The sequence below is a fragment of the Haliaeetus leucocephalus genome, unplaced genomic scaffold (assembly GCF_000737465.1).
Source record: "Haliaeetus leucocephalus isolate CR32 unplaced genomic scaffold, Haliaeetus_leucocephalus-4.0 Scaffold849, whole genome shotgun sequence".
Taxonomy (NCBI): Eukaryota; Metazoa; Chordata; class Aves; order Accipitriformes; family Accipitridae; genus Haliaeetus; species Haliaeetus leucocephalus.
Genome location: NW_010973285.1, coordinates 4,760,285 through 4,775,274, shown reverse-complemented (window position 1 = coordinate 4,775,274; position 14,990 = coordinate 4,760,285). Strand labels below are relative to the sequence as shown.

General features: G+C 35.2%; 1 protein-coding gene across 2 annotated transcripts in view; it reads right to left on the bottom strand.

Annotated features, from left to right (window-relative positions):
- Positions 1-4,190: 4,190 nt before the first annotated feature.
- Positions 4,191-14,990, bottom strand: part of SCAMP1 (secretory carrier membrane protein 1) — a 47,391-nt gene continuing 36,591 nt past the window's right edge. For both annotated transcript variants that reach the window (XM_010582858.1, XM_010582857.1), the window contains exons 6-9: positions 13,102-13,261; positions 11,287-11,388; positions 9,350-9,467; positions 4,191-7,538 (exon numbers count right to left, since the gene is read on the bottom strand). In XM_010582858.1, coding sequence (XP_010581160.1) covers positions 7,374-7,538; positions 9,350-9,467; positions 11,287-11,388; positions 13,102-13,261 — 545 coding nt within the window. In that variant the 3' untranslated portion in view covers positions 4,191-7,373. The remainder of the gene's footprint in view (positions 7,539-9,349; positions 9,468-11,286; positions 11,389-13,101; positions 13,262-14,990) is intronic.

Here is a 14,990-nt window from a genome sequence, read left to right as displayed (position 1 = left end):
TTGCAAAAAAAATAAAAAAGAGAAATCAGCCTAAAGCTAATTTAATTAATTTCATGAGGGGGCTGCGGATTGTAACTGCTTCTTAATGTACATGTACTGCATAGGATCTAGAAGAATTTGCTGTGGATTCTTTAAAACCTGTGTGCCGATTAGTTCAGTTTAACTTTGTTTTTGTGGTATTGAAGAATTCTTCAAACATCTGTGGTTTTATCTACTTCGTAAACTTGTATTCTGTAAAGTGCCATAGGCCTTTTTATTCTTAAAATTGTAGCATATTTAAAAAAAAAAATATATATATATATATACACAAACTTGTGTGAGATGTGCAATACCAGGAGTGGGTTTTGTTGTGGTTTTTTTTCCCTTCGTTTTTGCTTTTAAACAAGATATTTGAAAAGGGACGTCCCAGGGAAGAAGGGGCTGGAGTTTTGGTGGTGTGGACAAACTAAAGCCTAGAGTAATGCAATAGAATCACTGATTTTGAAGATGATTAACACAACAGCAGTAACAGCAGCAACAGCAGCTTAAAGATCTAACAAAAATCTTACCCAGATTGATTTGAAGTACTGAGCTATGTCATACAGGCAATTCAAATATGAAGCAGTGTCCATCTCTGGTAACATACAATCTAAAAGCCAAAAAGGCTCAGCAAGGTTTCTTCATGTGCTTTATTTATAATGTAGCACTGCAAAAAACATTGCTACTGAGCTATTTCTGGTTTGTCTATATCACCATTGTATCTATTTTACTCAATAAAGCTCTCTGGATTCTGAGATTTTTTTTCAGCCAAATCATTTCCATTTTGCATTGTTAACCCACATCAGAGTATCTCACGTCCTAGTGCTAAACGGAGAGGAGTTCAAGTCTTCCTTGAAAGTGGTGGGCGCTGGTGCCTACCTCAAGGAAAGGACAGAGCCCAACAAAAGCAGAGCATGGCAGCAAGGCATAGACCACAGCCGCTTTGTATAAGAAGAGCAGCTGTGGCAATCCAGCTAGAGTAGATTTTGAGCCATGGTTTATTTGTGGTACTGTTTTTCTGTTCTTGAGTCACCACTATGTACATTTGTTAGCATGAATGATGTACCTAATGTGTTGTTTTTAATCTAAATTTCAATTAAAATGTGAGTTTTCAAACTTTAACAGGAGTCTGACTACCTTAATTCAAATGTAGTGGACAAGCTGAGCAACAGCAAGGTAGCTTTAATTGTAGCTTTAATAGCATTTAAGATCCCAGCCCACTGATGTTGTGTTTCAGATTTCCATCTGACTAACAATTATTACCACTTACTGATCAAAATGTATGTAATCTGAAATTGTAGCTGTGTGTTATACAATACAGTTGCATGAAAGAAACTTTCTAATTGAATAGATGTCTGACACATGTTCCTCATTTTGCAAGTAAAGCACTGCAGTTCCTTTCTCATGAAAAGGGGTACCAAATGTTGTAAAACAGATAGTGCTTAATCACATGGACTTTTAAAATGGTGTTTGCCATAAGGTGTCTTACCTTTCACCTGTGACTTGACAAACACTAGAAAGAGGTTACATATTGCTCTCTAAGTAAATTTACGGCAGAACTAGGAGTAAGGCTTTCAGTACTTTAAAGAAAAGTCATGATGTCACTTTTATCTCATAGTTGCTATGGTCCATTTCTATTAAATTTACATATAACTAATTGCACTTAGTTTAATGACACTTCTAACAGTTTCTGAACTCCCAAGAAGTAGCTCTTGATTAAAACCTGGAACATTTAGAAACCTACAGCCCAGAAGACGTTAGGGGACAGGTGCCACTCAATGCACCACCACATTAGTCACCTTTATGGATTTCAAAGCAGATATAGATACAGCAGTTATTCTGCAAATACTAGATACTGCTGAAAGAAATTACAAAGTACTGATTTGTATAGCTAAAGTTATTACCTCCCTTTTTCAGTAAGGTTAATGGAGTTGGCAGTAGGCAACATAGAGTTCAATTCTCTAATGTGTGAATTATTACAGATTTCTGTGTTCTAGTAACTTCCTCCCCAAGCTCCAGCTAGGTTTAGAATGGTGATGCAATGATAAAGTGAATATGTAGTATTAATATCAGAGGGACAGGAATATAAAGACATTGTCTTGCTCCTGTGATTGACTGAAAGTTTGTTTTCAAACATATGCCTTTTATTTAATTTTTGGTATCTTCCTATCAGTGGAATGCTGAGAGCGTAGGAATCGGTGTCCCTAACCAGCTTCAGGTATCATTCAGATGCAGTGGGATCAGTAAAGAAAAAATAATTCCAAATTTAATCACATTATTCTGACCGCTTCCAATTGCTCTCTTACCTTGGACAAAAAGTATGACCCCACTGCCCAATACAGGATACCCACTTTTTTCTCTAGAACACTAAAAACACACGCATAGCAAAGACAACAGCCCTCCACTGCAAAACAGCAATGCATGCTTTGGCATGCATGCAGTTGACTACAGCTCAGATGATAAAGACTGTTTAATTAGGCTATAAACATTGTAAAAATCTACTTGCAGCACTGTCTGCTGAAGCAGTGGCAGAGCAGCTGATGCCACAGAGCCATCAGTGGTCAGAGGCAGCTGTTTTTAAAAATGCCCTGGGCTCCAGCCAGCATATCCCACCCAGTTCTGGTTGTACACATCTGCAAAGCAGAAAAGCTGAGTGAGTGGCCACAGGTAACTGGACTCTAAAGTGGGCTGGGTTTTCCAGGCCTACATTAGCCATGTTGCAAGCACGCTGCCCATTACTAATACAACCTCCAACTTTTTATCACCAAAAATCAGTCATCTCAGAAATTTCCCATCTCCCTAGCTGAAAGTTTCCCTTCCTGAATCATAGGTACAAAGAAGTAAAACCTAGTCGTCTCAACGCTTTGTACGGCAGCTCCTCTGTGTTGAAGCATCATCCTTCACCTCTGGCTGATGTTAACAGCAACATGTAGGAACACCCACTGAAGCATATAAACACACATTTCATATATAAACACGCATTACTTAGTCACATAGCAGCACCGAGTGTATTGAGAAACAGTGAAACAAACTAATTAAAAGCACGGTTGTTTGGTGTAATCACTATCCATTCATCCAACAAAAAGCACATTTCAGATGAGCTGTATATGCTTCCGTTAAACAGCTGGAGAATTCGTTTCTTTTTTTCCAGAACAAAATGCACGTCAGTGTGATCCACAAGTCATATGTCCCATCAACACATTTTTTTCTTCCCTCAGTAGTGTGTGACATGGTATGTAGTTTAATCCTAGCATAAAGTTAAACTAGTATTCTGCTGCTGAGGTAAGAAATTTGCATCACTTCTTTTCTAAGTCTTCCTGATTTTTCTAGTGAGAAGAAAAGCTACTTGCAGACATAAAACTGATTTGCAGGAAAAAAAAGTATGAACTAATCCCTACACATTTTAATGTAATTCAGTGAAACCTAACACACATTTGTTTTAATTATCTGATCCACTGTGCTGTACTACTGATTCATAACCAGAATGCTCTTGGTGTGTGCCTTTTCCTTGACGGAAATACCTTTCCAGAAGTTCTCATCACTGAGTATTTTTAATCACAGTTCTCTTCCCGGTGCTGTTTTCTCTGTGTGTGCATGCCTTCCCAACTTCGTGCTTACAACTTCTTGAGGAAAACTAGCCTCAGCAAACCAGAGGAATCATCTCCCCACAACAGCACTTAAATAGTGTAATAATTCTAACCATAAAACAAGATGGGATCATGCTGCACAATTGTGCTGACCATTTACAAGAAAGTAGAAAAACCGTTCCTTTAGTCTCCTGCCACTGCCATCCTAGATCTGTAAATTACAAAGAAACAGATGAAGTTGATGAAGAATTTCACTACTAAATGATGCATGCATGCACAAGTGTCTTCAAAAACTCAGCTCTGCTATCTCCCAAAATAATACTGACTGTACCTCAGAGCACTCTTCCCTGTATTGTGCATTTGCAAACGTAACTACATCACAGTGGTCTAGATGAAGTTGTTTTGCCCTTTGAAGAAAACCCACTGATAAATTCAGTACTAAAAAGCAGGTGTTACAGTCAATATTAGATGAAAAAAATTAACAGACTGTGATAGTGCCTAAAAAAAAGCAAGACACTGCAGTGATACAGAAATGTCAATCCATAGGCAGAAATTAGGAAAATAAACACTAGTAATGCAACATTGTTTTCAGCAACTTCATTTTACTTTCAATAGTGTTTTAAGATTCACTTAATACCTGCAGAATTTCATTCAGTAACGACAAAACATGTTTAGATTTTAACCCTCGTGAGTTTACAGCACAAGAAAGTGGGCTGGGAGTGTTTTCAGAATTTTCTTCGTAACAGTTGAGTAGACTAATTCTCAATACCCTACGGTATTATTTTGATAGTGGACATTTTGCTTCCCCATTTCAGCAGAATTACAGCACTTATATACAGAATTATAAAAACCAAGTGAGACTTTTACACAGATCATCCACCCTGCACATTATCCTGACCATTAGAAGAAAAATCCTTATATTGGTGAAAACTATACAGAGCAAACATCCAGGAAAAAAGTCCTTTTTTATTCTATGACACTGTGTTAATACAATAAATATACAAAAGTTCTGAACTACTCAGACATGCAACAGAGGGACAGAAGAAGTGCATTTGTACAGAACCATGACATTCACCAGGATGGCAGAGCATTGTTAGTAATTTACAAAATATACAAACATCCCTCAGATAAATAAAACCAACTCCTAAATTACAGATCAATGACTACTGACATTCCAGTGTTTAAACTTCATACTTTGTACTCAGTTTGCCACTATACTACAAAATGACAACTTAAGTGGGTGCCATACTCTGAGTAATTAATAAAAGACTGTAAAATCTAGTTTTCGTTAGGTACAAAATATTTTAACAAATACCAGCCTTCCATTGTCAAAGCTAAACTCAAACTTCTCCCTCCCTTTTGGGCTGCAAAGTGTCAGAGATTTCTGGTTTAAACAATTCACGTGTAACTGAACCTTGAATTTCACTAAGGAGGATTAAATCCATACATTCAACCCATGACATTACAAATCAAAGCTCCCTATACATAGAACATAAAATGTTTTCTCAAAGAGCCTTTAAACATTTGAGAAAAAAATCTACCTGCCAAATTCAGGTTTTATTCCTAACGTGTTTCTCCATAATATATTCTGGTAATGTATGTTATTATGCAATCTTCAGCTTAAGTTAAATTGCAAGGATGATGTCCCTGGGATTCCTATCCAAGAGATACCAAGAGAATTGCTTAAATTTAGATTTAAAAGTAATCCATAGTAAAGTTCCTAGATACAACCCTCAAGTTAAGTTTAAAAGATCATGGAAAGAACAACCTTGATACACAGCTGCTAGAAGAATGGTGCCTGATCTCAATAGAAAATTATGGCTTTTATCTGGAAAGCTTTTAACAACATTCCACACAAATTTAAGTTCAATGCTAGCATGTCCACTAGTATGAAATTGTACAGCCCCTGTACACAGAATATTTAAATTGCTTTTAACTTCATGATGCAGAGAACATTTAGAAGCAAGTATACTCATTAATATGAACTTCAGCATAGCTGAAACTACATTTGTCCAAATTCAAGTTGGATTTAAAGAAATTAGCAAAAGAAAGGAGACTAATAGGGACTTCATGCTAACAGTGCAATACTGATCCAGGGATTAAGCTAGGGGTTTTATTTTTGGTAATGCTCCTCTGTTATTATGAATACAGTGCAGTGAAAAAGAATTTATGAAAGTCAGTCCACATTCAGAACATGGAGGGGGCCTCAGAATTTTATGCTGTCTTACTAAAGGGGATTCACCTTAAGAGCCAAATTCATTTCAGCCACAGTGTATACTTATACAGGTTGTGGGATGCGGTCATTCCTGTTTTCATTTCCTAAAACGGAGTTCGAAAAAACAGCCCAAGTATTGTGCATAAGACTCATGAGACAATCCAAGACTATTTATAGTCTTCAAATGAGAGAAACATGACGTTACACTAAGTTCTGATTATATTCTAGAATATAATGATGGTATGTACCATTATGGATTGTTCAGTTCCACAGCACTAATTTAACCTTTTAGGCCTCCAGTTCAATGAGTTAAAAATTAACTTTGTTAAAGATGGAAGATTTCTCACTTTTCCAACTCAAAATAGTTTAAAAGCTTTTTTGCCCTAGCTTAAATCACATCACAGAGATGGCCGAGTTAACATTAAAATGAATTCAAGTATCTGTTAAATGCCATTGCTTAAAAAGCTTGGGTTTAGACCTGTTAGAAAATTAAATATTGTATATTTAGGTTTTTGGACAAGCAGTAAACGGAGTGACTGACTAGGCGCGAAATTTAGTACCACTGTTAAACACAAATCTACACCTAAAAAAAAAAAAAACAAACCCCAAAAATCGCCAATACAACAAAAATACCACTGCACATAGAATAGGGAAGATAGGCAAGAAACTAGTGTTCTAGAAGTCAATATTGGTTTCTTTTCCAGCAAAATTATTACCCCAAGACATGAATATTGAAATTAAAAATAGCAAATATATAATCATTTAGCTCTGTGATTGAAACCATCAGTTAACTTCCTTAAACTGTACACTGCATTACACATTCTATTACAGAGAATGTTTATGTACCATAGTCATTTCTCACAAGTAGAGAATACTCCATGAAAATAGATACAAACAAATGCTATTATTATAAAGTGGCAAAAACACTATTTAAACAAGATCAGATAACTCAACAGGATTCATGCAAACTTACAGGTTTATATCAAAAGACTTATCCTAAAAAAAAAAAAAGAAAAGAATTTATAGTATCTACCCTACTTTCATTTGTCCTCCAGCTGCTGCTGAAATTGCAAAAGCAGTAGCCAAACTTAACTTTCTACATCTCTCAGTCTACCCCATTTCTTATAGTAGAAATAGGGCAAACAGTTCTTACAAAGAAAAATAATTGATCCAAAGTACTTTCTTGAAGTTTAAAAAAATATCGGAGTGTGAACCCACTAAAAAGCCCTTCCGAATTCTTAATACATTTATTTGATCATTATATACCACAATTCATTCTCAGGCCAATTGTTGAAATTATTTATCCTCCATAAAATATGGAAGGCTTTATAATTCAAGAATGCAACATCTTAAAAAAGGGCAAAGAATGGTTATCTTCTTAAAATAAATAAATTTACAATAAAATAAACCAAACATTTCCCATTTTACCCATGCACAGCTGCAGAAGAGACAAACATGCTGTGTGAATTTTGATCTAGGCTTTTAGGGAATATAATAAGTGAATGGAAAATAAAGTACAATTGACAAGAACCATGATGAATTTTTATGTTTCCCTACATTCGGTTACCCTTGAATGCATTCTGAGCTGCACTGGTTGCTGCTGTTGATGCGGCATTGGCTGCAGCAGTTTGTACAGTTTTGTTGGACATCACTCCTGTTGCAAACTCCTGCTGCGCCTTCTCAAAACTAGCACCAGTCGTGCGGTAGAGACCATGCACCTAGGGAGTTGGAAAAGCAGTGAAAAACAGTGCTGAGCCTTCCATTTCTTGGTAGACTAATAGCAAAGTCTCAAACATGAAGCAGAGCTGTGTGGTGGGGAAATCTGGTTTGCTCATGTGTTTGGAGGGATCCAGAAATGAGTAAACGGACTTTTTTTCCACAAATGCTACAACTTTTGATTGCCCTGCTGCATGTAGTTTGCAAGTCCAGAGGGGTCTCATAGGTCTTTACTAAAATGTGTGTGGTATCTACTGCGTGAAATAACATATTTAAATACACAAACAGGCTGCATCCTTAACATAACACAGGGCTCGTAGCTCGCAAAAATGTCTTCCGTCTCAATTTGTATACAACTTGTCATGCTCATTAAAAGAGTTAGTAAGTGTGCATGTTAAAAAAACCAGCAGGAGACAAAACCAAAAAAAAGTAGTTTTGAATCCACTGTGTCAGTAACATTGGTGAACCTTTTTCTACATCAATTTTTAAAGAATTTTAATTTCTCTGATTGATACGGTTACAAGAACAAGCTATGCTATGACTGAATATTAAAAAGCATAAAATATCCTAATAATGCAGATATGTATCTGCTAAACTACTGTGATGACCCATAGCTCTGCATAATAAGCAGAGATATCAAACAATATCACTTAACAAACATGCTAAACAATATGGCACATAACCTCTAGTACAACAAAAAAACAAGTCCTGAGTAACTTCCAATTACCTGACTATTAAAATTAAAATGCTAGTTCTGATTCATATTCTATCAAGTCACAATAAAGTTGTCAAATAAGACTGCAAAGACATTTTCATTCAAGGGTAGCAAGAAAATTAACGTTGTAACTTTTTTCTTTGTTACAAATGTGACTATTTCTCATCCATAAAGATACACCAGGTCCCATCTGAGTATGCAGGCTTTTTAAAATAATCCAGATGCATACGGTAGAAAGAGTGTAAAAAAAAAATGCTCCACCATACATTTTTCTTGCTTGTTTCTTTCTCCTGTATCTGAGTATTTTTATACAGAAAACAAGTAAGGAGAAGGGACATCTCCAGGGAACACTTAAAATTTCTGCCTTACTGAAAATAGGCCAGAAGACCTTGGGTATGTGAAAATCTTTAAGCATAACTGTAACTGAGGTTGAATTATTAGAATTGCCAGCACATCATCAGCAGAATTCTCAGTTACATTTTATCTACATCAAAAACTTACCAGCACATTCGTATCTAAACTTAGGTCTTCTGGATGGAAATTCACAAAAAGTAACCAAGTGAAAAAAGCGTCTTTCTTTGAGCTTTCATGTTATGCAATCATTAATTGGCAACAAAATGTTAAAATAATAGAAGCAGAGAAATAAAAACCTTTTCTGAAGTGCCAGGCATCTCCCTTTTCTATTGATTTTAATGGGAATGATTTTGGTAAGAGCTGAAACCTAGCAATCATTGGAATCACACTTCACTCAGCCTGATGAATCACCACAGATTTGAAAATTACAACCTGGCATCTACAGGTACAATCATAGTGTCCAGTGCATTCACCTACCATTTCAGTGTGAGCTTACCTCCCAATTTCTCTTACTCAGAGCTATCCTTCCCTATTTTAGTTTGCAGAAAATAGATGCATTGTGCAAACAGCATTTTGTAACTCCACAACAGTATAAGCAAAGAAGTGCAGTTGTTAATAGTAAGGCACACCCCCAAGAATTTAATTTAATTCCCATTACTTTGTAAGAGAGTACCTCCCTCAAGCAGGAAAACAAAACCCAGATCAAACATAGGAAACAGAAGAGGGGAATAATATGTAACTTACCTTTTTAAACATAACTAATGAGATAACAGCAGATGCTGTGAAAAGTGCAGCTATGATTATCATCATAATGCCAACAGGAATACTCTTATTAAGACCAGTAAGAGATGAAATCCACCCACTGAAGGAAAAAGAAAGGACAAACTTCACTAGCACAGCACATGAACCATTCAACCACAGGTATCCACATCAAGGGAAGCTTTAAAACCTCCTGTTTCTGATCAACTTTGAATATTTTTGAAGAAAAAGTCATAGGAATTCTACATAAACATATTTCAGTTCTATTGTAAGCTTTTAGAGCTTAGTTTCCATTTTTTCCCAATGCATGCAGTGAAGATACTATGAAAAATTGAAGTAAAGATGATTACCCTTAAGCAGAATTTTGAAGAAATTAGAGAGTTGCTCAACAACTTTGGGGTTTTTGTTGTCATACTGTCATGTCAGACTGATTTAAGACTAGACTTCATGGAAGAGAAAACATTCCTAAAAAGATAGCTTCTAACTACTTTAAATATAAACCAAAAACATGCCACAAACACACACAGCTTCTATGTCGGAAGACTTATTTAATTGTATCCACACGATGATACTTTCTTAATTGAGGTTATCATCAGATTAATTAATAGAAAAGATTGCGCTCTCAGTATCTACTTCAACATTTCCCCATTCTTCAAAATTGAAACACCAACAGAAAAATACAATATCAAACTTGAAAGCACAAAAAGCAGGTTGCCTTAAGAAAAATAAAACATTCAGATGGAAAAGATTCTTCCACAGAAAAAAATTTCCATAAACCCAAAGAACCTTAAAACTGTCCTCTACCTGTTTCAAATTGCTTTGATATCCCCAATGTCCAACCAGACTCCACCACAACACTCCAAAATCCAAACCGTAATTAGCATTTTCATACCCCTTCCCCAAGTATTCTTAAAAGCACATTCCACATACTTGGAGAGTTGGCCCTCTAAAATATATTTTTATTTTGTTAATGTCAATCAAGGTATCTATGAAAAAGCAAAATAGTGGATATGAGAGCAAAAATAATAAAACAGGATCTTTCTTTACATTACTGTTCTAAAGCAGTGCTGTTTTGTCTGCCTTATGTATGTTTGGAGGATGGCAGCAAAAAGCACTGATACAAAGCAAAGAAGTGTCACTACCCAGCTACAGTACTGCCAGTCATAGCTCTCCATGCTACCAGCAGGCTACTACAACCATGCTTTTAGTTAATTAAAGCTTGTTGGGTTTTTTTCCAAGGACAGTGACTGATTCCCAATAGCTTTTCTTTGATATTAGACCTCTAAGCCTCAAATAGCTGATTCACATAAAAGCTTCATGTAAAAGCTTATATACTTAGAAGCATAAAAAGGAAAAGTCAGCTACTATAGAATAAGGACCTCACTTGGACAAATAAGCTTTTCAAATAGTATCAAAAATATACCACTATATTCACCCAAATATATTGGTGACTCATTCTTCACATTTTAGCCATAAATTTCCTTAATAAGTAGTAAGTATATTAATATAATTAGAATTTATGATACAAAATAATAGGAAAACAGTATATTATTACTGTTTTAATAATTTTCATTTTCTCTAAGTTTTGCTTATGTGTTTATGTTAAATATAAGCAAGTAACATCTCCACAAGCCACCAAAATAGAGGAGGTTATGTATAAAAGGATAGTTCAAAGTGGTTTACATTGAAGGACAAAATTTTGACCAGCCTAGCAACAGAAGTACCTCACACTCTCGGGATATGTTTCACCCACTTTTCCTAGTTAAGAGCACTCCAAAAATGCTTTTTTTGAGTGCTAAATGTAACAATTCTGGTGAACACAAGATATTATTTTTAAAAAACAGACTGTATTGTAGGTTCTGTATCAAATCTGAGTGTTTCTCTCACAGACAGTACAATGCTACATCAAACAGAATACTCACCAGTTTCCCCATCTTTGAAATCCTGCAGCTTGAAGTACATGTACAGCAAACTGACAGATATATACAAAGAAGAACACAAAGAACCTGAATGAACTGTCACTCCTGAAAGAGGCGGGGAAAAAGATTAAAGCAGCCAGGAAATTAATGACTTTTTGCAAATATTGTAATACCAATCTAAAATTTTTTTCTGCATTAATTAGAGAAAAAGTGCTTTCATTTATTGACAGTCGATTGAAGTATCAGTAATTCTGTGATTTTGTAGAGTGTTTATTGACAAGAGCTGCTCCTCCTTCTTTAATATAGTATTTTTGCCACCTGTACCTCTAACACAGGTGAGAATAGCAGCAATATACTATTCCTTTGTGTTCTGTTCAGCACACAGCAGGGCCTCTTAGACAAAACACAGAAGTTTTGCTACAATGCATGAAAACCAGAATTCTGCTCCACTTTCAGACTGAAGTTCACAGTGCTGGCAGGATGGGAAGAAAATATTTTACTTGTAAAAGGAAATAAAATCTAATATGGAATTAATGAAACATAGTGCAGACCAGAATACTGAAGCAGCTGTTGCTTAAAAGCAAAATATACAAGATATGTTTGCTGTTTAAATTACTAAAATGCCAGCCTGACATAGACTGAAAGTAAAAAAAAAAAAAAAAAGTACAGGCAAAATCTCAACAAAGACCTCAACTTATTACTGTCACAACTAATGATCATATGATATGCTTGCTACCAGAGTTCTAAAGAAAGTAGAAATCGCGTAGTTAAGTCACAGAATCAGATTTTGCCATTCACAGCTCTTACTGCAGAAGGGAGTTTGTTCATTTCTATTTATTGAACCAGTTCAGTTCAGAAACTATTTCATTTTCAGCTGAGCAACTGACCAACAGTTGAATATGCAAGAAGTAGTTTTCCTTTTCCAAACAAACAATATTCATTAAGAAAAGTTATGGATTTACTAGAGAGCAAATGCAAGTTAAACTATATGATTCCTCAAAGATGTGTGGGTACAACAATACCTCCTTGGTTAGCAAAAAGAAACGTCTCATTTAATCTAAAAGGTTAGGCTTAACTGCAATTTCTGGTCATCAATCTTTCTCTACAAGAATTAGTGCACTTTAACTGAGACTATCTTGAATCACTTCAATGTAAAAAAAATCCCAAGAAATACTGTAAGAGTACAGGATTTAGAATCGCTACTTGCTGATTTTCACCAAAAAAAAAAAAAAAAAGTTCAATTTTGCATGCAAACCAACCATTCTATTCTTAAACTCAATACTACCACACCTCACAATTGTGAAGTCTGCAAAGATTGCTAAAAGCTAGGAAAAATACTAGAGTCTGATTACGATATACCTGCTCTACTCATTCTTAAGAATCTCAGCCTACTTCAGTTACAGACACTGTAGGTCACTCAACAATATAAGATTTTTAAGTGTAGTTTTATGAAGTTCATTCAGGAAGCCAAAATGTAAGACACTCTTAACTATTAACCTCTCAAGTTCTTGGTGTGAAGGGACAGAGATTTAATGAGAATCTTCCGTAGAATTGTCATCAGCCCAATACAAAGTTAAATATTTCCTACAAATATTTTGTCAATAGTAGAAGCTATAAATACTTTAAAGGGTATTCCATGATATTCCTAACTATTGCCATCTATGTTTCAAATACAACAACTGAATTAATGGCAAACATACTACTTGTTTCTAATGAAAGCATATTAAAGGATTATCATAATGATAATCAAGCAAATTCTGGAATGTTAATGCATTTCGACAAGTTTTTAAATATCCTAAGTCAAGCCGAAGTGTTTACCTGAAAGCTCCATAAAGTGGTCTGTACCAGCAGACAAAAGAACAAGGGGTAAAAAGCAAGAACCAGAGAATACTCAATCCAAAATCAACCCCTCGTGTAGCATCAACGTAAAACCAGGCCAAACATCCAAAGATATTAAGAAACAGTGTCACTGTATGGACTGTAGAAGCAAAAGCAAAATAGTCTTAATTAAGTTATGTTTATACAATAAATTATTACAACTGTTACAGTAATACCCAAACTGAGCATTTTTAAACAAAACATCAGTATGCTGACAATAAATCAATACCCTCTCAATACCCTCAGCAATAAGCTGGTTTTTATAAAGTCTTCTAACTTTCAGGTAAACTGTGTATTCACAAGTGAAAGTACTGAACATGAAAATTCAAGTACTATCAGGTATATGGTGAAGGAAAAAATCCTGTCATAAAAATAAGACATTTTGAAACTTAAAATGACAAAAAAAGGTTTCTACAGCTGCAATAATAGATACTTTTTCTACAGTAATAACTTGATACAGATATTTAACAGACTACTGAATATTTTTTGAGACAAAGCTTATAAATTATATAAAATGCATCATAAATATAGTACTGTCCACATTCTAGTTTGAAAATAAAAATTTCCAAAGAATCTTTTAGTGAAAAGCTCTTTGTCTTTGATGTAATAAAGCAAAAAAACCCCACTCAGTAAAAATGTTTCTCAGAAAAGTAAGATCTGCAAGAAGCTGTTCTAGATGCTTTAATACATATTGCATATTCAACTATTTCTTACAACATTAGTCTTAAACACCTGCCTTTTTGGTGCTCTGTTCTTAGCTCAATAATAGTATTTTCTCATTGGTAGACCTTGTTACAGGTTAACTATTGAATTTCTACTCAAGAAAATGCATTGGCATTACAACTTCACAGTTTATTTCAAAAATATTTAGTTCTTAGAACAGAAAAAGATAGAGCAGTATTAAGAAACGTAACAACTACTACCTTCATGCTGACACAGAAGTTAGTTCTGCCAGACTTAAAAGACGAACATGAATTTCTGTCTTTGATCAGCAATAAGCAGTGATTCAGGAGTGATTTTGCTATCTCAGAGGATGGTTTCTGTCCTTGTGGACCAGGATAAAGTACAGTATTTATAATTTAGAGTGCACAAGCTGCTCTTGCAGCAATGATTTTTTATTTAAGTTCAGAGAAACATTTCAGTCATTCTACTGGAAGGTAAGGTTAACAGAAGAACTGGCAAGATAATAAAGATTCTGAAAAAAAGACTCCACAAACGCTTTGCTGCCCTCTTAACTAGAACTTAAATAAGCCCTAAATCAACTTAGTGGGAAAAAATCTTAAAGCAAAATGCCAACATCATTGCATGGACAAATCATATTTTCCACTAAGAGTCACCAGAAACACAAAACTTTTTACTTTCAAATAAAAAGCATTTAGTGCATCTACATATCTTAGCACTGTTCCAAGAGGTCAGGAAAGCAACTCATTTCAGAATTTGTGTGTATATGCCTCAGAAAGCACAACAGATGATACAAATCCAAATTCCTGCCTGACTTTAACAAATATGAGAAAGCTTAGTAAGGGGTATTCTTTCTTTTTCTAGTCAATACTGGAAAACAGGGAGACGCCCTCAATTACTAGAAACATCCACATTCTGGTGGAGTTTGAACTTTCAGAAATTACCACTTTTTTTGTAAGTGCAATTATGATAGCAGGACAAGTTTTAAAAGAATACCATCCATGCAGAAGAGGGTTGAAACGTCACACCTGCTACTGATACTTCTTAAGCACAATAGAGCTGGCAACACAGGGGTCTACTTCACTACTGTCATGGACAATCTCAGCTGTAAAAGCCAAGTGTTAGCAAGCTATGGATGAAGACACGGG